Raw genomic sequence first — 25,389 nt, 5'->3', positions numbered from 1 at the left:
CACGGGCGGGGTGACGTCACGACCAGGAAGTATATAAGCACGTGAGGCGGCGCCCGCGTCAGCTTTCTGTCATTTCAGCAAGCGCTCTGTGTGTGTGTCAGTCCAATCTGTCTTGTGCGACGCAGTCAGCTTGGTCGTCGACAGATTTCAGGAAGCTCGCAAGCAGGCGGAGGCATTTCAGAGGTTCCTCCCTCGCCGATCTCTAACTCGGGGGACTGCTGGGCGGGAGCAGTCCCCTCCGCATACCAGCTCCTCATACCGGGCTGTGCAGAAGCAGAGCGTGGCCACTCGTGCTCCCCCGCGGCGGAGCCGAGTGCGGCGGCGCTCTACGCCGAGTACCTCTAAGCCGAAGGCTGATCTTCGGGATACCCTTACGGCTAGGAGGTCCTCGGCACACAAGTCCTGATGGGCGTGCTCCAGGACTTCGGAGGGCGGCCCCTACTGGGGTGGAGCGGCTTACACCGCGGTACCCGGTGACCGTCTCCCCTCGGTGCCCTCCGGGGATCTGTCTGTCAACCCTGCAGCTCCAGGGCACAGCAGGTCCCAGCGAGTGCTTTTCTCAGAATTCCCCGGGCCTGAGAACCTCGCCTCAAGCGCCAGAGACCGCGTCTTCCTCCGGAGAGCCGCAGCAAGACAGTGGTCTGGCCATATCTCTAACACCAGAGGTCAGTCTCGAGAGACTGATTCCCTTAGTAGATCATCTAGCGGCTTGGCAGCGGCTGCCAGATGTGTCTCTTTGGGTCCTGCGGACGGTAGAGTATGGTTATTCCATCCAGTTCGATGGGCCACCTCCGCCGTTCAACGGGGTTTGCGTGACTACGGTCCGCCCCGAGCAGGCTCTGGTTCTGGAACAAGAAGTCGAGAATTTAGTAAGGAAGGAAGCCATCGAGTTGGTTCCTCCTCACGAGACTCGCGCCGGCTTCTACAGCCGATACTTCATTGTTCCAAAGAAGGATGGGGGGCTGAGGCCCATATTGGATCTGCGAGCTCTGAACCGCTCAGTCAGAAAGCTGAAGTTCAAGATGCTTACAGTCAGGCAGATTGTGTCTCAGATCAGGTCCGAGGACTGGTTTGTCTCGATAGATCTCAAAGATGCCTATTTCCATATATCCATCCTTCCCTCTCACAGGAAGTTCCTGAGGTTCGCTTTCGGGGGCAAAGCGTATCAGTATCGGGTTCTTCCTTTCGGCCTAGCACTCTCACCCCACACTTTCACCTTCAGGGAGCCTGACCAGGAGAAGCACCACTGTGTGTGCCCAGTGCGAGCACTGGGCGCATACATCCACAGAGCTGCCCTGTGGAGAAAGACGGACCAGTTGCTGGTATGCTATGGTCCGCCTAAGAGGGGTCTTCCTGCTACGAAGCCCACTCTTAGTAGGTGGATTGTGGATGCTGTTAACCTTGCTTACGAGGCCTCTGGGCTTGCCCATCCGCTGGGAGTCAGAGCGCACTCAACTAGAGGTATGGCGGCCTCAAAGGCCCTTTGGGCAGGTGTCCCAATACGGGACATCTACGACGCTGCTGGATGGTCCACGCCCCTGACCTTTGCGAGGTTTTACAACCTTGATCTCCGAGCCACTCCAGGCTCCTCTGTCCTTTTGTCCTGACACAGACAGGGACTTGTCAGTATGGAGGCGTTGGTATAGCGTTCCCATAGCGTCTTCGGACGCAGCTCGACGTTCCTGAAAGGGAACGACCTAGGTTACGTATGTAACCCAGGTTCCCTAAGGGAACGAGAGCTGCGTCTCGCAGCCATACTTCCGGCATCCCTGCCAGCGCTTGCTTCATGACATGGAGCTGACGCGGGCGCCGCCTCACGTGCTTATATACTTCCTGGTCGTGACGTCACCCCGCCCGTGACGCTTCGCCCTTCTATTGGACTGATTGCATACGATATTCAGAGCGGAATGACGCTGAGAGCATTCCCATAGTGTCTTCGGACGCAGCTCTCGTTCCCTTAGGGAACCTGGGTTACATACGTAACCTAGGTCGTTCCTCCAGTGAAAAAGTCCCTCCCCTGTTGATTTCTTACATCAAAATCCACTGACAGATTTGTTTAGAACTGCTTTGGACTGTTTTCGCTTGTAAACAGTGCTTGATCTGTGCATATTTCTCTCCTGATTCAGAAGAAACAACTTTTTGTCACTGGAGAAAGCAATATTATGGATACTAGATTCATATTTTAGCCAAAAGCAGTAGTTTGACTTGTTTTAATTAAAAACTTGATGGATTTGTTTCTTGCATCACACAGATTTTTACTTCACAAGATTGCTTGTGGATTATTGTGATGTTTTTATCAGTTTGGACTCTCATTCTGACGGCACCCATTCACTGCAGAGGATCCACTGGTGAGCAAGTGATGTAATTTCTCCAAATCTGTTCATGAAGAAACAAACTCATCTCATCTTGGACAATCTGAGGATGAGAACATTTTAATTTTTGAGTGAACAAATAATTAAAGGGGTTGATATCTTTTAAAAAATATAATTTCATGTAAATTACATTGTGAACCCAAAATTTACTGGTTTTATTTAGTTAACAAATCCAATTTCTGGACTTTTTTGGACTGTTTCCCACAACTCTCCTCTGTCCTCACAGGTGAGTACACTGTGATGACGGCCCACTTCCACCTGAAGAGGAAGATCGGTTATTTTGTGATTCAGACATACCTGCCGTGCATCATGACCGTCATCCTGTCCCAGGTGTCCTTCTGGCTCAACCGAGAGTCTGTTCCAGCCCGGACTGTTTTTGGTGAGTTTAATCTCGAACTTAATCACAAATTTCAGATTGATCTGGGGTTTTGAAATATTTCACACTTTGGACGCAACTTCAAAGATGTGAAATATGACACTATATTAGTAAGAGGAAAGTAAAGTCACTGTTGAGAGCATAATTAATTTACAACTTTAAAGAGACATCAATGAGCATGCAGCTCTTCTTTAGTCTCAAAGAATTTCATATGCTCAAGACCCCTTTATGAGTTCATCAAAGCCTATTTTTATGTGTACTGTTACATTCAAATGTGAGGTGTTTTAATATCATAAATGGACTGTAATAACCAGAAACCATCATCTTGATAGTGTTTATCATGTTGCATGTTGAGGTTTGGATATAAAGGTTGATTACAATTGAAAACGTTCCGTACAGTCACTGTTGGCATACTGATTTTGTGACTTCTACAGGACTTTATGACACACTGTTGGCCTCCAGCCGACCTGATACAGAAAATCTGCATAAATTAATTTACTGTGACAGATTAATAGAGGACTAAGGTCACACTGAGCTGAATAAAGAAGTGAAGGTTTGATCCTAGGTTAAAATTGACATGGCTAAGATTGAGTCTAGATTTACAATTCTAACAATAGATATATGTGCTGTACATAATTAACTGAGAAATATTTATGGTAAAGAAAAATCCCAGTTACCATAGTTACCCATTCATTTTTAAGGGGAAAACTGAAGAGATGTTTTTCCTATCTGTAGAAAGTAAAACATGCAGCAAAAAATATATATATTTTCACTTTTCTGGAATAAAATGATAAACAAAATTTCTGTGAATCTTAGACTTTGATTCCCAGATATTATGTGACTGCTTTATCAGGCATTACAGGCATGATGAAGTGGAAATGAAACCAATCAGACCAATCAGATTAGCGTAATGCAAAGGAGGGGTTTGGAAAAATTAAACGTTGAGAGAATCGTTTGGGAGTCGTTGAGCAAGTAAGGTAAAAATAAATGTATATTATAAGACAATGAAAATGTTTTTTGACCTTGCATGCATGTCAACCTGTTGTTGGGGACTCCCTCAACCAAAATATGAACCTTTCATTAACCATAATAGGGACACTTTAACGTAACTGATGATATTCATAATGTTAAATGACTTGGCACTAGCTGATTGGTTCATGTTGCATATGCAGCCAATGAGCTTGCTGATTTACATTTAAAAGGTTGGTTAGCATTCACTTGAGCATTTGCAGCGCGCTTTCAGAGTTCCTCTGAAATCCTCCTCCTTCCCCAGCTCCACCTGTATGCATCTGTTAGGGGTTATTTTATAAGCTATTTGTGCAGCAGCAGTATGTCTTACATACTCACAGCCAGTGTTGGGTGTAACGCGTTACTGAGTAACTTTCTACTCATCACAAACTCAGCGAATGACACAGAGACATGAGAAATATGTCTATAGAAATCTTCAAGTGTCTACTTTTAAATAAACAAATTCAAATCGAAAATGAATATTCAATATTCATCTAATTTTCATTGTTTTTGAAAGAAGATCTTCTGTGAGGAATAAGCCAGAATTTCCATCAGAAGAACAGCATGATCTGATGCGGCTTTATTCAGCGGAGATCATTTCTGTAATTTGTTCTTACCTACATTAGTTAACGTGTTATTTTTACATAAGCCTGTATGGATTTTATTATTTGGGCTTTTCCTGAACATCTTGCCAAACTGAAATGTATTGTTTAACTTTTCTTAAGCTTTTTTGTTATTCAGATATTTTGCAGAGTATTTCTATTTGTTAACCAAAGAAGGTTACATTTTTTATAAAAACTTTTAAGTATTTAGTTTTAGCTTACAGTTGTATTAAAGCTAAAAGGCTAAACAATTCTATGTTTGACTCAAATTGAAAGAGTAAAGAGTTTAATTTCTATTGTCTGTGCTTTAATGTTTATTGGCAGGGGTGCACATAAGTTTTTCAGCCTGGTTCTCATATGAGTACCTGGAGATTTGGTTAAGTCCTCACATGGGCCACGGTATGGAGTGTGACCCATAAAATATAACTATAAACCAATTAAATAAATTAATAATAGTGATAATAATATTATAGGGTTTTTAAGATGTAGCCTAATTAGCTATTTGGATAATTAAGTTACTTATTGAGGAACTAAATTACTTTTCAGACAGAGTAATTAGTAAATTAATTTAAATTCAATATTGATGATGTAATTAGTAATAGTAATTAATTACTTTTTGAAAGTAACTTACCCAACACTGCTCACAGCACTGTTTTGCCATATGCATTGGCAGTAGCAAGTTCCTGTACTTGCTTAGCAGAAACAAAAGTAACCAACAGCAGCAATTCAGCAGCAGCATAGCAGATCTAGTCTGCCAAGACCAAATAGCATTGACATTGTCATATGCATTACCATGTTAAAATCTTCTGAGTTGTCATGATAGAAATGTTCTTCAGGAAATCCTAGATGCCAATAAAGAACCTTTATGTTTAAGAATATAGAACCTTTCCATTACACAAATTGTTCTTTAGAGTGGAAAAAGTGGTTCTTTTAAAGGTTCATGAACTGCCTTTGTTTTTATTTTGTACTGTTCTATGAGGTCCGCTTATAATGTTATCAAGATTTTTACATCAAAAAACATAACAATTTAGAAGTAATAAGCTATTTTCTGTCATGTTTTGAACCCCCTCATCTGGACGCTCTGTTTGAATAGGTGTAGCAGATGGTAAACTCGGAAGTATACGCCCACTGCTATGATTGGCTAACACTTGTGTGGTGCAACATTGGATCCAATATAGCCAGCACAGAATCGTCTTTTAGTTTCAATCTTTCTGAAAATCCTGAGTCGAACTGTATCTTGTTTGTAAATGAACCCACGGTAAAATAATGTGAACAAAGGACCAAGTTCTTATCGACGCGATCTGAAACTTCATTAAAAATAAAGTTCATCAAATCAAGTTTATAGTTTTTTGCATAGACCTGTGTTCACCTCTCGTTATTTACACTACATCTGCGAACTGGTGGGCGGGGCTAAACAGGCAGTGATGTAGAAGCAGACGTTGATCTTCTTCTGTGGAGTTTAGCCTCACTATATCATCAAAGAGTGGCACATTCCACAACCTATCGTTTTGGCAGACTGGCTTCAATATAAGCTGTTTTTAGACTAACAAGAAAGTTTTGAGTTATGAAACTATAGCACAATGACCTCCTATATATCAAATGATCAAGGGAAATTAGCTTTCTCAGTTCATGACCACTTTAAGAATTGTTGATTTAAAGGTTCTTTGGAGAACCAAAATGGTTCTTCAATGGCATCACTGCGAAAACACTCTTTTGAAACCTTTACTTTTGTGTAGAGTGTAGAAATGGATGGGGAAACTGTAATGAGTTTGCCCCCCCCCCCCCCCCCCCCCATGTACATTTATCATCTACATGTGTTCAGCAATCAAGCCTGTCTTTCTAAACAACAAGTCTAGCCAATATTGTGGGATATTTACATACAGAATTTAAAGTAGGATAAACAGGCTATTTATTTCTCCTGAAAGACAATGGAAAATAGCCGTGAAATACAAAGTATGCCTTTTGGAGTAAGAAAAACTGGATCATGTTTTCCAATATAGTACACCTGATTCTAGTTCACTAATAGAGTCTCTATGACCTAAATTGGTTATTTTAGGTATTAAAAACAACCAAAATGTTGCTGTGCACCAGGATCAGGGCTGAGAAACACTATTGTAGCTAAATATGTGACCTTCAAGCCATAAAATGCACAAGGAGCCTTGGGAGCCCCTGGCTCCAGAGTCCTCTGCCCTAGATTAGAGACTTTAGCAGGGAAGCCGGTCCTTTCTGAGCGTTTCTGTGAGGATTTATGGAGCTCAGGTACGGAACAATTCGGTTACTGTGGAGATTCCCTGAGCTCTGTGTTGCTAAGCAGGTAACGTTGAGGAGATGAGCCCTTCTGGCATGGGTTCAGATGTCTTTCTACACCTACCGCCTGTCTGTCTATTTTTGCCTGTGTCTTTATTCTCTGTTGTCGGTGTCTCTCTCTGTCCCTGGAGTCTTCTGGCAGTTCTTCAGCTGTCCTAGTCACTCTTTCCATCTCTTATCTTTCTCTCACTATCCGTCTATTATACGAGCCTTTTAAACTACCTGCCATCAGGCAAATGTGCAGAGTTAGTGCTCCCAAAAGAGATCTTTCCTTGCCAAATAATAACCCTGAAAAGTCAGTGTATTAATGACGTGCATTAATTGTAGAGCATCAGATGAATTTGTAAAAAAGCTCTATGACATTTTTCCATGTCATGGATTGCTTATTAGAGTTTTATGAGGTGTTGAGATATTAAAGTTGAAATAGAGAGAATATCATTAAAATGGAGCTCAGATAAGCATGAAGGCGGTCGAGAGCTACATAATTGAAAACTTGCTGCAGGCTAAATAGCTCTGGAGCGTTATCTAATGTATACTTTATTATGACGCTTGTATGTACACGGCACGGCCATGTGTTTTTTAGTTTGTTGCATTGGGAAAGTATTAAAGGATTAGTCCAGCTGAAAATGAAAATTCTGTTAATTTGCTCACTCTCATGTTGTTGCAAACCCATATGAGTTTCTTTCTTCCATGAGTTGTATTGCTGGAATGCCCAGAGTGCTTTTCATAATGGAGACTGGGGTTTTCGAGCTCCGAAAATAACAAAAAAAAGCACCATAAAATCGGTCCGTATGACTCATGCATTTCATTCTCTAGTCCTCTGATGTGATGCAATAGCTTCGTGAAAGGAGCGCAACAAAATTACGAAGCTGTTTGCGGAAAATCTTGCCATCAGCGACAACTCGCAAATCTTCAAACACTTTCAGTTCAAACATAGTGTCTAAAAAAAAAAAAACCACACTGCACCAGGTTTAACGACAAATTGGTTTTTCATGTTGTGATAAATCGCATTGTGACAGGTTTGAATAAATGCTAAAAAAATATGACTTTAGTAGAATTGGAATGTAGTGTGTGAGTCATGTGGACTAATTCAGTAGTAATTTTTTTGTTAATTTTGGAGATTGACAGCACTTTTATATGCATTTATTTTTGATGAATGGAAATAAGTAACCATTCTGCCTAACATTATCTTTTGTGTTCATAGAGGAAAGAAAGTCACAGGGGTTTGGAGCGACTTTAAGGCTTTGTGGAATTGAAAGCATAAAGAATAGTTCACCTAGAAATTAAAATTTGTTAAAAATGTACTCACCATCAAGGTGTGGATGTAAAGGAATTTGTTTCTTCATCAGAACAGATTTAGAGAAATGTAGCATGACATCACTTGCTCACCAATGGACTCTCTGCAGTGAATGGGTGCCGTCAGAATGAGAGTCCAAACACCTGCTAAAAACATCACAAAAATCCACAAGTAATCCACACAACCACAGTCCATCAATTAATGTCTTGTGAAGCTAAAAGCTTCATGTTTGCAATAAACAAATCCATCATTAAGAAGTTTTTAACTTCAAGCGTTGCTTCTATCTATAATATTATTTTTCTCTGATGAAGAAGCAAACTGATTTACATTTTGGATGGCCTGGGGGTGGCTAAATTTTCATTTCTAGGTGAATTGTTTCTTTAACTTTCTGGTGAAGAAGAAAGCAGCTGGTCTCGTCATGTATTATGGTATGTTTTTTTTTTTAGTGGTTCAGCTGGGTTTATTTGCAGCTTGGTCAATAATGGTACTTGATGGAAACTGATAAATAATTGCACAGAATTCAGCCATTCTGCTGGTCACCATGCCATTTATAACCTAAATTTAGGATGATGTATTTTTGAGATGGTATTTTGCTTTTTTAAAAAGTGCCAACAGAGGCATTTGAAGTCGTTTCAGGCAGTTTGTTCCTTTCATCTCCCTGAAGTGGTGAAGTGTGTTCCATTACATTTCTCTCCATGCCAAAACTGATACTTCTCCATCCTGCAGTCTAGAGTCTGACAGCGTCTCTACGAATGAGATGATTAAACTTCAGCAAGCAAATCACCTGCTACTCAGGCAATCAGGGTTCCTGTGCAGTCTTCACTGCTCCCAGTACACCTGTACAATAGACTCCATATTCAATAAATTACAGTATAATAATCTACTATACTTACATTTATTTATTTCACTACAATTAATGACAGATGTGATTTAATACAAAAAATATTCCGTTTAATTTACAGGAGGTGTCTTTTTAATGTAAAATTTTATTTTTGTATTTATTATTTTATTTTTATTTTATTTACTACAGTAAAAAATCACATAACTGTTGCACTTTAAACTAGCACACTTGACTAGTATTTATTTATTTATTTCCCTAGTTATTAATGACTGTTGTGAGGTTTAATATAAAACAATGATTTGGCTAATGTGTTTCCTCTTACTGTAAAATTGTATTATTTAAATAGATTTTTTTATTTTAATTTAAATTATAATCATAAGTGTTTTATTTAACCCCTAAATTGTATTGATTATTGACTGTTGTAATGTTTAATATAAAATTGGTTAATTGACCAATTAGTTGTGAATTAGTAAAGAAAATAGTTGTTTCAACTTAAAATAATTTATTAACCCGCTGCCTTAAAATGTTTAGTTTAGTAAACTAAAATATTCCAGTTAACATTGAGTAACTTAAAATTTCAAGTTGCATAAACTAAAAAAAATAAGTCAGTGGGGTAACAAATTATTTTAAGTTGAAACAATCTTTTTACTTTCAAATTGAAATTTTGAATTATAAATATTATTTTAATAACATTGTAATCACATAAATGGTGCACTTTACTTGTTCAGTAACCATTTACTTTAGCCATATTTTAAGAAGTGGGGCTAATGAGATGGTTCACAATGACTGATGGGTAAATTTCTCTCCACTTCCTGTGTAAATGTGTTCTCTATAGTTTTTTGCAGATTGAGCTAATGCACTTCCTACGATTTGTAATCACATTTAAGTTGGTCATCTGAAATGTATCCGCTGTGTGAGATTATATTGATCTCTTTCACCTTTCACTGCAGCAAGTTCTGACTGATGCATTGGCTGCTTTGTCATTGGATGGATATCTGCATTATGGCTGAAGGTGTCTGACAGTAAGGGGAAGGTGATCCATCCTACACTCCCTATCTGCGCTTCTCTTGTTGTCAGCCCGTTTCAAACTGCTGTCATGCTTGTCCCACCTGGGATTGAATACTGAAGAGTTTGACAGCAATGGAAATTAATTGCAGGCATTTGTTTACGCACACGGTCGCGATCGGAGTACCCAAGCTTGCCGTCTGCCAGGCCGATCTGTCATTTCAGACCTGGATCAGGCAGGAGTCAGGAACACACTCCAGAATCCCTTTACGATGCCACCGAGTCTCAGCCGAGAGCGTTCAGAGCGAACCCAAAGTTGTGAAAGTGCTGGAGGATTCTCATTAAGGTTATTGTCTCCCTGGTCCCGTGACTGAACAAGGCTGTCATCATCTTGTATTATTCCCCTCAAAAACAGAATTATTCATGCCCTTCCGTGTAATTCACAAGGCGCTTTCTAAAAATACTTTAATTTCAGTAAACACAGCAGAGTTCTTAGAAAGGGACAGAAATGGAAAAGAATGAGAGCAATTCAGGCAGTTAGAGGCCAAAGGGTTGTCGTGTTTTTGGATGATTAGAAGCTCCAAGACTGGGAAAAAATGTGGTGCGCTGAAGATATAACAGCAGGGTCTTTACAGCCTCAAGCTTAAGAGATGTTTAGTCTTACAAAGTCATTGAAGGTGATGTCATTTTTGTGATTTAAAATATTTTCTCCTGTGACACAGACGGTGATGTGTTCCTCCAACACTATCTCATGACCAATTTGTACATATTTTATGAATTCGTATGACTTCACACATGCATTTTTGTACGATTTTTGTGATGGGTAGGTTTAGGGGTGGTCCTTCATACGAATTCCTATGAATTTGCCACCTTGTAAAATACGTACAACTTTTCAAAAATTGTATGAATTTGTACGAGAGAGGTCATACAAATTTGTACGAATTAGCCACCTTGTAAAATATGTACGAATTTGCCATAAGATTGGGTTGGTTGCTCCTAAAGTATAAAGATCTGTTGTGCTTACTAATTTATTTATTTAATTTGTTTGTTTTATCAATTGTTTCATTCATTTATTTATTGTTTATCTATATTTCCAACCAATGGCAGAGGTAGAGTTTTGACCCGTTTTGAAACATTCAAAAGGTTTGATTTGAGGGTTATTCATTCATGTTTTTTTAGTAATTCAGTTATTGTTATATTTATTGTTTTATTCATTAATTTATTGCTTTTTTATTTGTCATTTTATTTATTTGCTTATATTTGTTTTATTAATGATTTATTAATTTATCTGTATTTTATGAACAGTGTGTAATGTTTTGGGAACAGTTTTGACTATTTTGACATTTTATTCATTTTTTGGTGTTTTATTCAATTATCATTTTATTAATTGTTTTATACATTTATTTGTTGTAGTTTTTTTACTGTGTTATTTGTTTTACAAACACAGGCAGATTTTGGGGAACAGTTTTGACCGTTTAAAAAATTCCAGAAGTTGGAAAATATATATATTTATTTACTTACTTACTTTTACTTCATTCATTCAGTTATTAAAGGGTTAGTTAACCCAAAAATGAAAATTATCCTATGCATGTTTTACTCACCCTCAAGGCATCCTAGGTGAATATGACTTTCTTTCAGATAAATCCAATCAGAGTAACATTAAAAATTGTTGTTGCTCTTCCAAGCTTTCTAATGGCATTGGGCTGGTCTATTTCTTTTTCAACAGTCCAAAAGAAGTCCAATAAAGCACATCCAGCCATAATAAAATGTGCCTCACACAGTTCTTCGGTGAATAAAGGCCTCCTGTAGCGAACTGATACGTTAAAATTGATACGAAAAAATATCCATATTTTAAACGTAATAAACACTTTTCTCTCACTTCTGCGCGTACACTTAAGCTGTTCCAGCGGATGATGTAGGACGTATGTGTTGCACATGCACGTCTGAGATATGCTAGTCTCACAAGTTTGTTTACAGGAGCAAAGGAAGCAAAGTTTCCTTACTTTAGCAAAGGAAAACCAGTCTCCTCTTGTCTTATATCGAACTCCTCCAACATTTTTCTTTACAAATCCTCGTTTTGTGCTTTTAATTTGTGACGTTTTGTTTTGCTGGCTCCCCTCCGTGCTTCTGCATTCGTCACTAATCACCACATACGCTGCGTCTACGTCCGACGTCATCCGTTATAAAAAAGTTTATAACATTATAAATATGGATGGATGTGCTTTATTTGACTACTTTTGGACTGTTGATAAAAAACACCCAACCAGTGCCATTATAAAGCTTGGAAGAGCATGGATAATTTTGAAAGAAGAAAGTCATATACACCTAGGATGCCTTGAGGTTGACTAAAACATGGGCTAAATTTCATTTTTGGGTGAACTAACTCTTTAAATTATGTTTTATTCTATGTATAACTCTTTTTACTACGCATTTGTTTTCGTATGTGTGTGTGTGTGTAATTGTCAGAACCATGTTTTACACGCCTGTCTCTGCAAACGTTTGCTAAACAGGTTTTATTTTTCATGCAATGTTGGAAACAAGTGCTGTCGCATTCATGTGATGCAAGATTTCTGCGGAATTGAAGTTGAAATTCCAACTTGAAGAAATTTTGACATTCTGAGTTGAATAGAGCTCTGCATTAGTTTGTCATGGTAATTTGCATTGTGTTGTCATTGTTTGTATTTCTCTCAGGTGTGACCACTGTACTGACTATGACCACTTTGAGTATCAGCGCCCGTAACTCCCTGCCGAAAGTCGCCTATGCCACAGCCATGGACTGGTTTATCGCAGTGTGTTATGCCTTTGTCTTCTCCGCCCTGATTGAGTTCGCCACAGTCAACTACTTCACCAAGCGTGGCTGGGCTTGGGATGGCAAGAGTGTGGTCAATGACAAGGTAATTATCATTAATCATGTCCCAGCATGCTTTGTGTTGTTCGGGTGGGGTGGTGTATGGTTCAGCTTGATTGACGTGGTGTCAGTGTGGTAAATTTTTGAGTGATGTGGCGTCTCTGAAAAAATGATGTGACTGATGGGAATTTAAGAGCACTTCAGGTTGATGTGAATTTGGCTTGTCTTGTAGAACACCTGAATACCTCATTTGTTTCTCCTGGACAGCAACGTGATTATCCCTATAAAGCCTACAATATCTATTACATGCTTTCTGTCGTCGTCTTGATATTGATAGTTTACTTTTCAGAGGATCTCAAGATCTCAATGATTTATATTACAAGCTATTAGAATTTCATCTTGCTATTTGGCCAAATACAAATTGCATATTTTTGCTCAGTTTGGGCCTCTGAAAAAACTGAGATGTTTTTTTCCTCCTCATATGAGCTCCATATTCTCATATATCATACTACTATATATGAGTCATAAAAGCCTGATGTATCAAATATAATACTCCAAAAATAATAATAAAATGCTTTTGTTTTCTTCTGACAATTATTCAATATGGCAGGCTTTACAGGGTTAAACGGTGACTTTTGCTGAGTTGCATGGTTCTCAGATGTTTCTTCTGAAAAACAGGCCATAATTATAAATGTATTATAAAAAAATTATCTCATATCTGAGATATTGATATGAATTCAATATGAAACATTTCTTGTCAAATTCATCTTTTTGACAATCATTTATTTAAACATCAGAGACTAATTTGACACCTCAATAAATGCTTATGCATACCATAAATTGCTTTCTTTTTACATTTTATGTTTTATTGCATTTCCAATATGTTCCTCCATCTTTTTAGGGCACCTTAGAAAAAATTATGGTTTGCCTTTTTTTAAATAGATAGGCGTTGATTTTATATGCTGAACAACATCTATAAGATCTCACTTCAGTGCGTGTTTATCTGTAAAGTAATTTCTTCTCCAGTAGTTCACTGATATTCTAACTGTAAAGCCATGCTGATAGAATCATGCGCCGTCTATGATACATGTGGCTCTATGTACTTCTGCTGCAGGTCAGGATGAGTTAACCACAGATTAGTCCATTATGATCTTATCATGGAGCACTGTATACTTCACTTATATCCTGCTCGTTTGAGACAGGGGAGACTACAGAGGCTCAAATTACACAGAGGGATTACAGAAGAAAAATGACATTTTTATGGTTTATAAAGAAAATGTGGTGATTGCCTGTGGTTGCTAACATGTTCTAGGTTTGATAAGGGTTGCTAATGAGTGCTAGGTGTTGCTAGGGCATTGTTGTGTATATGCTAGTATTTTTTAGGTGTTCCTTTGGGAATTGCTATGTGGTTTCTAAAATGTTCTAGGTGTTGCTAGGGCATTGCAGTATGGTTGCTAATTTGTTCTAGGTGTTGCTATGGGGTTGCTAATGAGTTCTAGGTATTACAATGGGGTTGTTAGCATCAGTGGTCGAATTGTAAAAAAAAATTGTAGGGGGGATGTTGTGGTCAATTTCTTTTTTTGTTGTTTTTGTTGGGAGGGAGGGGGGTCCTGTACATAATAATTACAAAATGTATCAAATTTTTAAAAAGGTTTTTATTTAATGACAAATTAGCCTTGTTAAATGAACTATTGTTTATAAGCTTTTTTCCCTTCTGGGGCCTGAAATGGAGGAATTTTGGTATTGATAATTGCCAATATTGATAATTAAACAATATTTTGCTGAATGTGTTTTTGTGATGGTACTAGCCAAGGTATGATGATAATAAAATCACCAGTAGGTGGCAGCAAGTCCTTGTTTTAATAAATGATTTATTGAATCGTTCAAATCAAATGATTCGTTCAAAATGGCTGATTCAATTAGAAACGAAACTAGTGAGTCCATCTGAATGGACCGTTGAATCACTAGCTCACTCGATTCGTTCAAAAACTGATTCATTCGAGGAAAGAAACAACATGTTGCTATGCACTGTAACTGTTGTATAAAATTAATAGCACATGTGCTGATATTTAGAAAAGTACATGGCTTGTGCAATGAATATAAAAACATAAAAACTCATACATGCAGGGTCGTTTTAACCATTGGGCTAGGCGGGGCTGAAGCCTGGGGCCCGAACAACGAGGGGGCCCGTGATTGGCTGTGGGGTAGATTGACTGGCGCGCCGATCGCCAAAACCACCACGCCCCCCACTTATTAGCGCTGTTATTTAGTTGAGCTTTTCCGTAAACTCCATGCATTGCCATTTGAGATTGAAGCGTAAAGTCTGAATTTAGTTTACCAATCAAATGCATTTATTCTGTATTTGACTTCTGAACGATATGTGCACGTATCTATCAGGTGATCGCTGCCCAGTATGTCTCCATTCACCTCCACTCTTCACTTCGTTCTGGAGCAATATGGAAATGGCCGCGCAAAGAACAATCAATATGTAAAAATGTCAGCAATTCTGAGAGAAGGGCTCAATAAATGTAAAACTCCAAATACGAAGAACAGAAAAAAAACACAAGTTAGTCAGTAAAATCCCCAGCTATCGGGTTATTTTACTAAAGCTAATGATGGAGTGGAAGTTGTTGGAACAGCGAGTGGACCACGCACAGCAGTCCACTTTTTATTCTGCGCAGAGCAGAAAAAACGAAACAAACAAAAAAAACAGCGTCATCGTCCAAACAGATTTTAGGTTAGTTTGATTATTAACTGGATGTACAGTATATTTGAACAAACTCTATTCATTAAGGGCTGGGACTTGGGAGATAATCCGATAGAAATATATCAATCATTTTGCGCTTCAAGATGTTGGCTAAGCTTATCATTTAAACGCGTTTTAAGCACTTAAAATAGTTTAAACTGTTAATTAAGCAGTGGGGCAGAATTCATTCTGGTAAATGCGTGCATTATAACGGTTTCAGCCTGATTTCGCAAGGCGCGCACATGCTCATATTGCGACTGAATAAACTTTTCGCTCCTTTTTGTGCTTAAACGTTCAAATACACATTTATGTGTCAAAAATTCTAGTATTTGCGAGTATCCTTGTTATTTGTGTCTTAAATTAACGTTAATAGGCCTATTTAAAGATAAAGCATGTGTAGAGTTAGATTATGAGATCCTGGATATGATGAGATATTAAAAAGATAGTTCACCCAAAAATGAAGATACTTTCATCATAAACTCAAATTGTCCTAAACATCTATGAATTTCTTTGTTCTCCTCAACATAAGAGAAGATACTTTGAAAAATGATCGCAACCAGTTTCTGATCCCCACTGGTTTTTTTCATACTATGGAAGTCATGGGGGCCCAGCAACTGTCCGACCACCAGTATTGTTCCAAAAATATTATTTTGCATTCAACAGCAGAAGGAATCTCATACAGGTTTAGAACAACAACAGAATTGTTCTTTTTTGGTGAACTATTCCTCTAAGGCAGCCTAATATACAGTAGCTGCTGTTGCCATTTGTGTCAATAATGCAAATCAAACATCAGAAAGAAAATCGCTTACTGTCCTTGACTGAATCACTTTTGTAAAATAAATAATAATGAATTTATATTGAATACAGTGGACACCATTCAGTCTCTTTGTAAAAAAATGTTATACATCATAATATTATTCAGTGCTTTAAAGGGGACCTATTATGCAAAAATCACTTTTATAAGGTGTTTGAACAGTTGTGTGGCCGCAGTGTGTGAAAACAAGCAGCCTATAATGTTAAAAATCCACCAACTCAATTTTTTATAAAACCAATAAATCATAAACAGTCTCTCCAAAAGAGCTGCTTCAGATTCTCCCTCTGTGCACATCACTGAAGGGAAAAATCCTGCACATTTGTGACGTTCTCTGCCCTATTAGCATAAACACAGCCCTGAGTGAGAAGATGCGGTCCGCCATTACTGAAGATACTGTACAGTGGGGCAAATAAGTATTTGATACACTGCCGATTTTTCAAGTTTTCTCACTTACAAAGAATGGAGAGGTCTGTAATTTTCATCGTAGGTACACCTCAACTGTGACAGACAGAATATAAATAAAAAAAATCCAGAAAATCACATTGTATGATTTTTAAATAATTAACTTCCATTTTATTGCATGAAATAAGTATTTGATCACCTACCAACCAGCAAGAATTCTGGCTCTCACAGACCTGTTAGTTTGTCTTTAAGAAGCCCTCCTATCCTCCACGCATTACCTGTATTAATTGCACCTGTTTGAACTCGTTACCTGTATAAATTCGGTATAAACTCCACTCGCCGTGTTTGGAGGAAGAAGGATGAGTACAATCCCAAGAACACCATCCCAACCGTGAAGCATGGGGGTGGAAACATCATGCTTCGGGGGTGCTTTTCTGCAAAGGGGACAGGACGACTGCACCGTATTGAGGGGAGGATGGATGGGGCCATGTATCGCAAGATTTTGGGCAACGACCTCCTTCCCTCAGTAAGAGCATTGAAGATGGGTCATGGCTGGGTCTTCCAGCATGACAATGACCCCAAACACACAGCAAGGGAAACTAAGGAGTGGCTCCGTAAGAAGCATTTCAAGGTCCTGGAGTGGCCTAGCCAGTCTCCAGACCTGAACCCTATAGAAAATCTATGGAGGGAGATGAAACTCCGTGTTGCCCAGCGACAGCCCCAAAACCTGAAAGATCTGGAAAAGACCTGTATGGAGGAGTGGGCCAAAATCCCTGCTGCAGTGTGTGCAAACCTGGTCAAGAACTACAGGAAACGTCTGACCTCTGTAATTGTAAACAAAGGTTTCTGTACCAAATATTAAGTTCTATTTTTCTATTGTATCAAATACTTTATTCATGCAATAAAATGGAAATTAATTATTAAAAAATCATACAATGTGATTTTCTGGATTCCTTTTTTATATTCTGTCTCTCACAGGTGAGGTGTACCTACGATGAAAATTACAGATCTGTCAATTCTTTATAAGTGGGAAAACTTGAAAAATCGTCAGTGTATCAAATACTTATTTGCCCCACTGTATATACAATGTCAGCGCCAAAGAGGCTTTACAAGTGTTGTGTTTTGTGAGCCGAGGACACTGTGGTTAAATTTCATTTTCAAAGGAACTATCACGGAAAAAATCAGTAAAGTGCTCTAAATGTTTATGAATCAATACCAACGCTTTGTGGTATCTATGATGGTGTGAAATGTCATGTTTAAAATTCATGTTCAAAATACAAACTATATGGGAAAGTTACGCTCCAAAGTTTAATACTTAGGCTTAAAGATTTTTTTTTTTAACTCATTTATAAACCAATAATGAGAGAAAGATGATCCAAGGCCAGCATTGGACATTTATTTGCAGACAAGATTTATGACAGCACAGTCAGTTAAAATTAAGCCCAAGCAAAACTGCATTATATGCTATTTTCCAGTCAAATGATTTTAATGACTATTGAGATTTTAGTGCTTTGCAAAGAATTATTGTAATCCAGTGAGGTCAAACCTGCAATTTACTGCCACCCTGTCTTTCTGACAGACTTCACATCACATCCACAAAATCAAATTTGGAGTCTTATTCTCGTTATCTAGCATTGATTAATATCTGTTTCATAGAGTCTCTTCCTTCCCCTAGTCAGACTCTGTAGCACAAGATCATTGCTTATTCATGAGCCTTCAAATCTCCACAAATCACATTCTTCCCACTAAAGGTCAGTCAGCCAATCAGAAATGACAGCCTGTAGAATTGGCATGTTTATGCAGATTTTGGCACTGTCTTCCTCCGTCAAAGTGAGTAGATGTTCATTTCTTGGTTTCTTGGTACAAGTTTTTGGTGTCTAATGCACCTAAAATAGATTTCATCTATCTGATAGATTTGGTCCAGCTACAGTGAACATTTTATAAACTTTTAAGATAAAGTCGTGCTTTCACTCCAAAATGTTATTTAAAAGAAAATGAAGCCCTATATTCATTGCAATACAAACAAATCTTGTTCTCGTTACTGTAATCCCAAAAGATATCACAGTACAAAAATATCTTAAACTAAATTCCTTTTTTCCTTTTGATTTTTGGCTCATTTTCTTGATAGATTTTATGAGATTAATTTCTGGGAGGCACAGAAAACACACTTCACACATACACATAGCGTCTGACTTGTTTACTCCGAATCTGCCACATAAGATTTCTAAAGCAACATATAAATAAATGATTTAAGCATGAAATAGGCTCTGTGGGATTTTAAAGTGTCATTTCATTTGTTTTACTGAAGGCTGTTTGACAATATGCTCACGTTGTCAGTGTTCATTTTAACATGCACAGCTAAACAAGACATGGTTTTCGATGCTATCAAACTTTGTATTCCACTCTAATCTAAATCTTAGCCCAACCAGAACCTTTAGGAGATCTTCACTGATTTCATTCAAGGTATCCAAGTGACGTCTAAGGAGCAGCGAGCTGTCAGACTCATTTGCAGTGATCATACATTGTTTAAGTGCAGAATTTCAGTGGTGTTTGAGCTGACAGTGTATATCAAATGTCCCTCTCTTAGTAACCATCCTGCGTTTAGACTGATGCATTACTAGTTCCTGTCAGTCTCTTTAATTACCGCAGCGCTGCTTCATCAGCGCGTCAGGGAGAGGTGGTACTCTTGGGATGAGGGGGGAGGTGGAGGTCTTTCTGTGGCTTTTTGAAGCACCGGGAATGAGAGCAGGGCCTGCAGGCATGTGCCGATAACCCAGCTGGAGAAACATACTGAACGCTCAGCGCATTCGTCATCAAAACACCTGCGCGAATCAGTTCTGCTCCACTGCTGCGTCATCTCGTATCACTCAGGGCAGGACTTCTTACTTTAAAGTCAACATGAAATGGCATTTACAAACCATTTTAATTTCATGATGTGATTTGTTTCCATGTAAAAGAGGATGCTTGTGGAAAAAATTTTTTTTTACTTCTGTCATGACAATTCTCTGAGAGTTTAGCATGGTGATATACATGGCAATGTTAATGTGTTTGATCTTGGCAGAATATATGAAGAGTTTGGTTCCAAAACGCTATAAATCCATTTTGATTAATTTGAGTAAAAATGTGTTTTCTTTACCAAGAAAGTGGCAAGATGAAAACCACGATTTTCTGTTTCAAACTTTCACATAGCATATTTAGGTTAAAATAACATTAAAAATTCAAATCCAGATTTTGAGTTTCAAAGATTTATTCTAAAAACTCCCCAAAATGCAATACATCCATGACATGTTTTTTCTTCTTCTTCATAATGCACTAAATCCATTGAATCAATATAAAAGTTATTTTTTCATATTGAAAATATTGAAAATACACAACAAAGTAAGTTGATCCACATATGACAGCCTCTGAACTTGGTCAATACTAATTTTATATACAGGCACTGGACTAAAAATGCATTCAATCAGTCTTTGCCATGTTATATTCATGTAGTTGACTAGTGCTATACACTGTAGGCTATAACAAAAACATTAATGGCATTAATAAAAACACTCACACTGACAAGCTACGCGATATCGCATTCATAATCGAATGCGATTCATCTGCGATTATGAACGCGATATTGCTGTGATCTACGGCTCTGTGTATTAAATGCCGCTCCATCTGAAAGCACGTGATGGAGATCCCAGAACCGGCTTTACTGACGAGATGCGCATGACAATCACATGCGATTTATCCTGCAGCCCTAATTTTTGTTTGTTTGTTGATCACAAAGTAGATGAGGAAAACTAGGATACCGGTTGTATTCAAAGCGCCGCCATTACCAGTACTGTTTACAATGCATGGAATGGTGCGCTGTGATTGGCTGAGCGGATTTATCCCATTCTGCAGAGAAAGTAGACGGGTGTTTGTTGCGGTTTGGAAAAAAAGTAAGAAAACATGACAGAATAACACGACAAATATTGCATTTAGCATAAAATTAAAAATAGACTTTTCAATACCGACCATATACAATACTGATTTTGGTAGAATTTTTTTTTTTTTAAATGGTGTTTATCGCGTTTTAGGGGTGTGGTCCTGGTCAAGACAATCTCCTGAACTCCAAACTGAATGTCAGAATGGGAAAGAAAGGTGATTTAAGCAATTTTGAGCGTGGCATGGTTGTTGGTGCCAGACGGGCCGGTCTGAGTATTTCACAATCTGCTCAGTTACTGGGATTTTCACGCACAACCATTTCTAGGGTTTACAAAGAATGGTGTGAAAAGGGAAAAACATCCAGTATGCGGCAGTCCTGTAGGCGAAAATGCCTTGTTGATGCTAGAGGTCAGAGGAGAATGGGCCGACTGATTCAAGCTGATAGAAGAGCAACTTTGACTGAAATAACCACTCGTTACAACCGAGGTATGCAGCAAAGCATTTGTGAAGCCACAACACGCACAACCTTGAGGCGGATGGGCTACAACAGCAGAAGACCCCACCGGGTACCACTCATCTCCACTACAAATAGGAAAAACAGGCTACAATTTGCACGAGCTCACCAAAATTGGACGGTTGAAGACTGGAAAAATGTTGCCTGGTCTGATTTCTGTTGAGACATTCAGATGGTAGAGTCAGAATTTGGCGTAAACAGAATGAGAACATGGATCCATCATGCCTTGTTACCACTGTGCAGGCTGGTGGTGGTGGTGTAATGGTGTGGGGGATGTTTTCTTGGCACACTTTAGGCCCCTTAGTGCCAATTGGGCATCGTTTAAATGCCACGACCTACCTGAGCATTGCTTCTGACCACGTCCATCCCTTTATGACCACCATGTACCCATCCTCTGATGGCTACTTCCAGCAGGATAATGCACCATGTCACAAAGCTCGAATCATTTCAAATTGGTTTCTTGAACATGACAATGAGTTCACTGTACTAAAATGGCCCCCACAGTCACCAGATCTCAACCCAATAGAGCATCTTTGGGATGTGGTGGAACGGGAGCTTCTATAAATCTGCTTTATATATATATATAAAGCAGATTTTATAAATACAATTATAAATATAGCAAAAATATATAGTAAAAAGCATATTATATATATATGTGTGTGTGTGTGTGTGTGTGTGTGTGTGTGTGTGTGTGTGTGTGTGTGTGTGTGTGTGTGTGTGTGTGTGTGTGTGTGTGTGTGATTTTAACCTATATTACCCAGGCTTATCTGTGTGAATTGCATGTGTCTCTTTTTATGTGTGGGTGTGTGTGGGTTAACACACGTTAATGGAGAGAGAAAGTTGTTATTAATGACTGTTTGTTGTGTGTGGGATCTTGTTATATTTCTGTGTGTGAGTGGGGCCGCCACAGCTGAATTTTCCTGCTGCTGTTATGACAAGAACTTATTGAATCATGAATCTTCCTCACATTCTTCATCATGAGTCTGCTCATCCTCAACACCTCCAGTTGTTCCATCAACTCCTCATCATAATACCGCTCATGTTTTACAACTTGTGTGGTTTTCTCTGGCAAATGGATGATGTATAACACACATAGACTGCATTGCTTGGGATTGACACCCATATTTGAGGCTGGGATTGTCCTTTTCAGATTTAAATCTATCAGTATGAATGGCAGCCAATCCTATTCTTTTAATCACTTAAACCGTACAGGCTATTAGAGAATGTTAACCAAGAGCATACAGTACATAGATATCAATCATTGTTTTAGCAAACTCACATTTAATATAGTTTTATTCTGGTGTGTAACGCTCACTTTTCACATCCTACCTTTTTATTATTATTATATCTCATTTATTTATTTTTTTTAGTATATCCTGTTTCACAAATGTGTCTGTTTACAGAAGTAAAATTGGCTGCAAATAGCAATTTTGACTTCAGTAAGTATTGTTTAATTGCAGAATACCTGTATTTTATTTCTGCTTTGTCACACTTAAAGAAAACCATTTTAACGGTTATAGTTTTATATTTATACATAATATTTATACATTTTTACGTTTATATGTTTTATATGTTGTTTTTTGTGGTTCATCTACATCATTTCCAATTCGTAAAGGGATGAGTAGGTCATTGCTTCATTAAACATGAATAAACATATATATTCTTTTAACTTTTTACTTTGAATCCAGGTTTGTAGTTTCTGAAAAATGTATACAAATAATGTTTTAAAGAGTTTTTGCTTAAAACAAGAAAAATATCTGCCAGTGGGGTATTCAATCAATCAATAAACTTAAAAAAAAAAAAGATTTTTCTTATCCCTTTGGTAGATGTTTTATTTGTTCAGAAAACAATACTTAATATCTTAGGTTTTTGTATTTCTCAAGCAAATATATCTTTTTAAGAATGTTTAGATATTTGTACTGGATAACCACACAAAAATAATAAGTAAAAACTAATTTTTATTGCAGCTGTTAACTTCACAAATTCCTCACAAATTGGCAATAAAATACAGTTCTCGCTTGCTTTTATATCCAAACTGTGTCAACAGAATTGCATTAAGCACTCCAAATAGGACTGACAAGTGAATTTCTTTTTAAAAGTGACAAACTCTTACTTTCCCTACAGAAAAAGGAGAAAGCTTCAGTCATCAAGAAGAACAATGCCTACGCCGTCGCCGTGGCAAACTACGCACCTAATATCACCAAGGACACCGTCCTCCCCACCATCGCCAAGGGAAGCATAGCCGAACAGGGAAAGACCAAAGCCGATGGGAAACCGGCCGAGGCAAAGAAAACCTTCAACAGCGTGAGTAAAATCGACCGCATATCCCGCATCATGTTCCCGGTTCTCTTCGGGACATTCAACCTGGTTTACTGGGCGACGTATTTGAACAGAGAACCCGTGATCAAAGACATGATGCCCTCTTATTAGATGGTGTCCAGGGTTGCGACGGGTTCCAATAAGCAGGACTAAAGACTAGGCCAAAACGACCCAGGGACTGAATATAATCACGCTCCGACGCTCTTTCCCATCTGCTCCACAAAGAAGTGTCGTGGATTGTTGCAAGATGCCTTTCTATCTCTCTCTATATCTCGTCGCTCTTTTCTACAGCCTTTTCAGCAGTGCTTTTGAAATGACATTTGCCTTTGTAAATATGTACGTAGTGAAAATGAAAATGACGTGTTATGTTTGTGTTTCGCTCTGTGAGAATCTGACTTTGGACCTCTATCTGTGATATAGACTAGCAAATTATAGTTATTTATTTATTTATTTGATGTAAAAATTAAACCTTTTTGTGATGGTGCTTGTTTTTGAGTAGCCTATAAATATATTTTTTTTATATTAGACCAAGCTCTTTTGTGCTTATGGTCTGATATTTTGTGCTGGGCCTATACATTAAAAAAAAAAAAAAAAAACATGAAATCAAACGTTTACACAAATTGCTGTATCTTTACCGTCTGTGATTTTATTTTCTTCTGTTGAACCAGGAATGTTCCTTTAACAGCATTTTGGAGGATTTGTTTACTGTCAGTTTTTTGACTACATCCCTTTATAAAGGTCTCTAATGCAGCAGCATGTATCAGGGTTGTTTGGAAAGCTCATTCAACCTGAACTTTGAAGTCAAGAAGAAACCGAAATTGCAGGCCATATTACTTCCATAATGTGCCCTATTTTTGAGTAAAATTACTCAACAACAACAAAAATGCAAGCTGGGATTTGATTTTACCCATTGGGAATTTAAAATATTCCATTTCATTTAAAAACCAGACTAACTGATGTTAGCCAACAAGGCTAGAGCTGAAAGCTAATTGTTGTATTTCGATGAAAGCTTAGGAATGCATATTATTTAGTCTTAAAAGAAACAGCTCACCCAAAATTGAAATTTGCTTAAAATGTTAGGCCATGCAAGATTTATGAGTTGTTTTTGTGTCTTGATTGAACAGATTTGGTGAATTTAACATTAAATTACATGGATCCTCTGCAGTGAATGGGTGCCGTCAGAATCAGAATCCAAACAGCTGATAAAAACTATATTCCACAAGTAACTTATTACAAATTCTAACTTGATAAATTAGTGTTCTCGTAATGATTGATCTGTTTATTACAAACCTTCAGTTTATGGATTATTATTGTGATGTTGTTATCAGCTATTTGGACTCTCATTCTGACGGTACCCATTCACTGCAAAGGATCCAGTGGTGAGCAAGTGCTCCAAGTGTGTTTCGATGAAGAACTCATCAACATCTTTGATGGCCTGAGGTTGAAAATATTTTAGGGAAATGTTCACTTGTGGGTGAAATCTTACTTTAAGAATTAGTCACAAGAAAGTAAAATGGGTCCATATTACTTTAAACGTGACTAGACTTGGTGCTTCATGATTGTATATAAATGCACTATTTCCTAGGCATAGTTTGTTGTTCATTATTCTTTAAATTATATATTAATGAATCCACTATAAATATAACGGCATTTTGAGCTTTCCATCCTTCCATCAAAGATGAAGTGCATCATTTTTGATGTTCAGATACTTTCTCCTTGTCCAGGTTTATTGTAAAAAAACTATTATAAGACATCTATATGTTGCCTTCTTAAAGAGTGAAATCACTGTGGTTTTGTGGCACTTTAAGAACTGTAAGCAGCCTGATATGGGCGGAGCTATGCTATTTTTCAACCAATAGCAGACAGGGAGTGTTTGGAAACAATCTGTTTGGTGCCGGTAATGATGCAGAAATGACACACTTCATCTTTCATGCTGAAGCTAAGGAAATTAGTGAACATGTTAAAAAATGATAATATGATGATTTCATGTTCAGTAGTTTCCTCATTTTGCCACTGTGCTTTCCTG

The 25,389-nt window shown here is 38.1% G+C and overlaps 1 protein-coding gene across 1 annotated transcript in view; it reads left to right on the top strand.

Moving 5' to 3' along the window:
- The window catches only part of LOC306852931 (gamma-aminobutyric acid receptor subunit alpha-2), a gene marked incomplete at its 3' end in the record, with an annotated part of 70,678 nt that extends 47,204 nt beyond the window's left edge, over nt 1–23,474 (top strand). Inside the window, exons 6-8 of the mRNA XM_079390045.1 lie at nt 2,599–2,751; nt 12,500–12,702; nt 23,169–23,474. Coding sequence (XP_079246171.1) covers nt 2,599–2,751; nt 12,500–12,702; nt 23,169–23,474 — 662 coding nt within the window. The remainder of the gene's footprint in view (nt 1–2,598; nt 2,752–12,499; nt 12,703–23,168) is intronic.
- Between the last annotated feature and the right edge of the window lie 1,915 nt (nt 23,475–25,389).

Source organism: Barbus barbus (assembly GCF_936440315.1).
Source record: "Barbus barbus genome assembly, chromosome: 33".
In the NCBI taxonomy this organism is placed as follows: domain Eukaryota; kingdom Metazoa; phylum Chordata; class Actinopteri; order Cypriniformes; family Cyprinidae; genus Barbus; species Barbus barbus.
The sequence above is the reverse complement of the archived record's forward strand: the minus strand, read 5'-3'. Positions and strand labels throughout refer to the sequence as shown.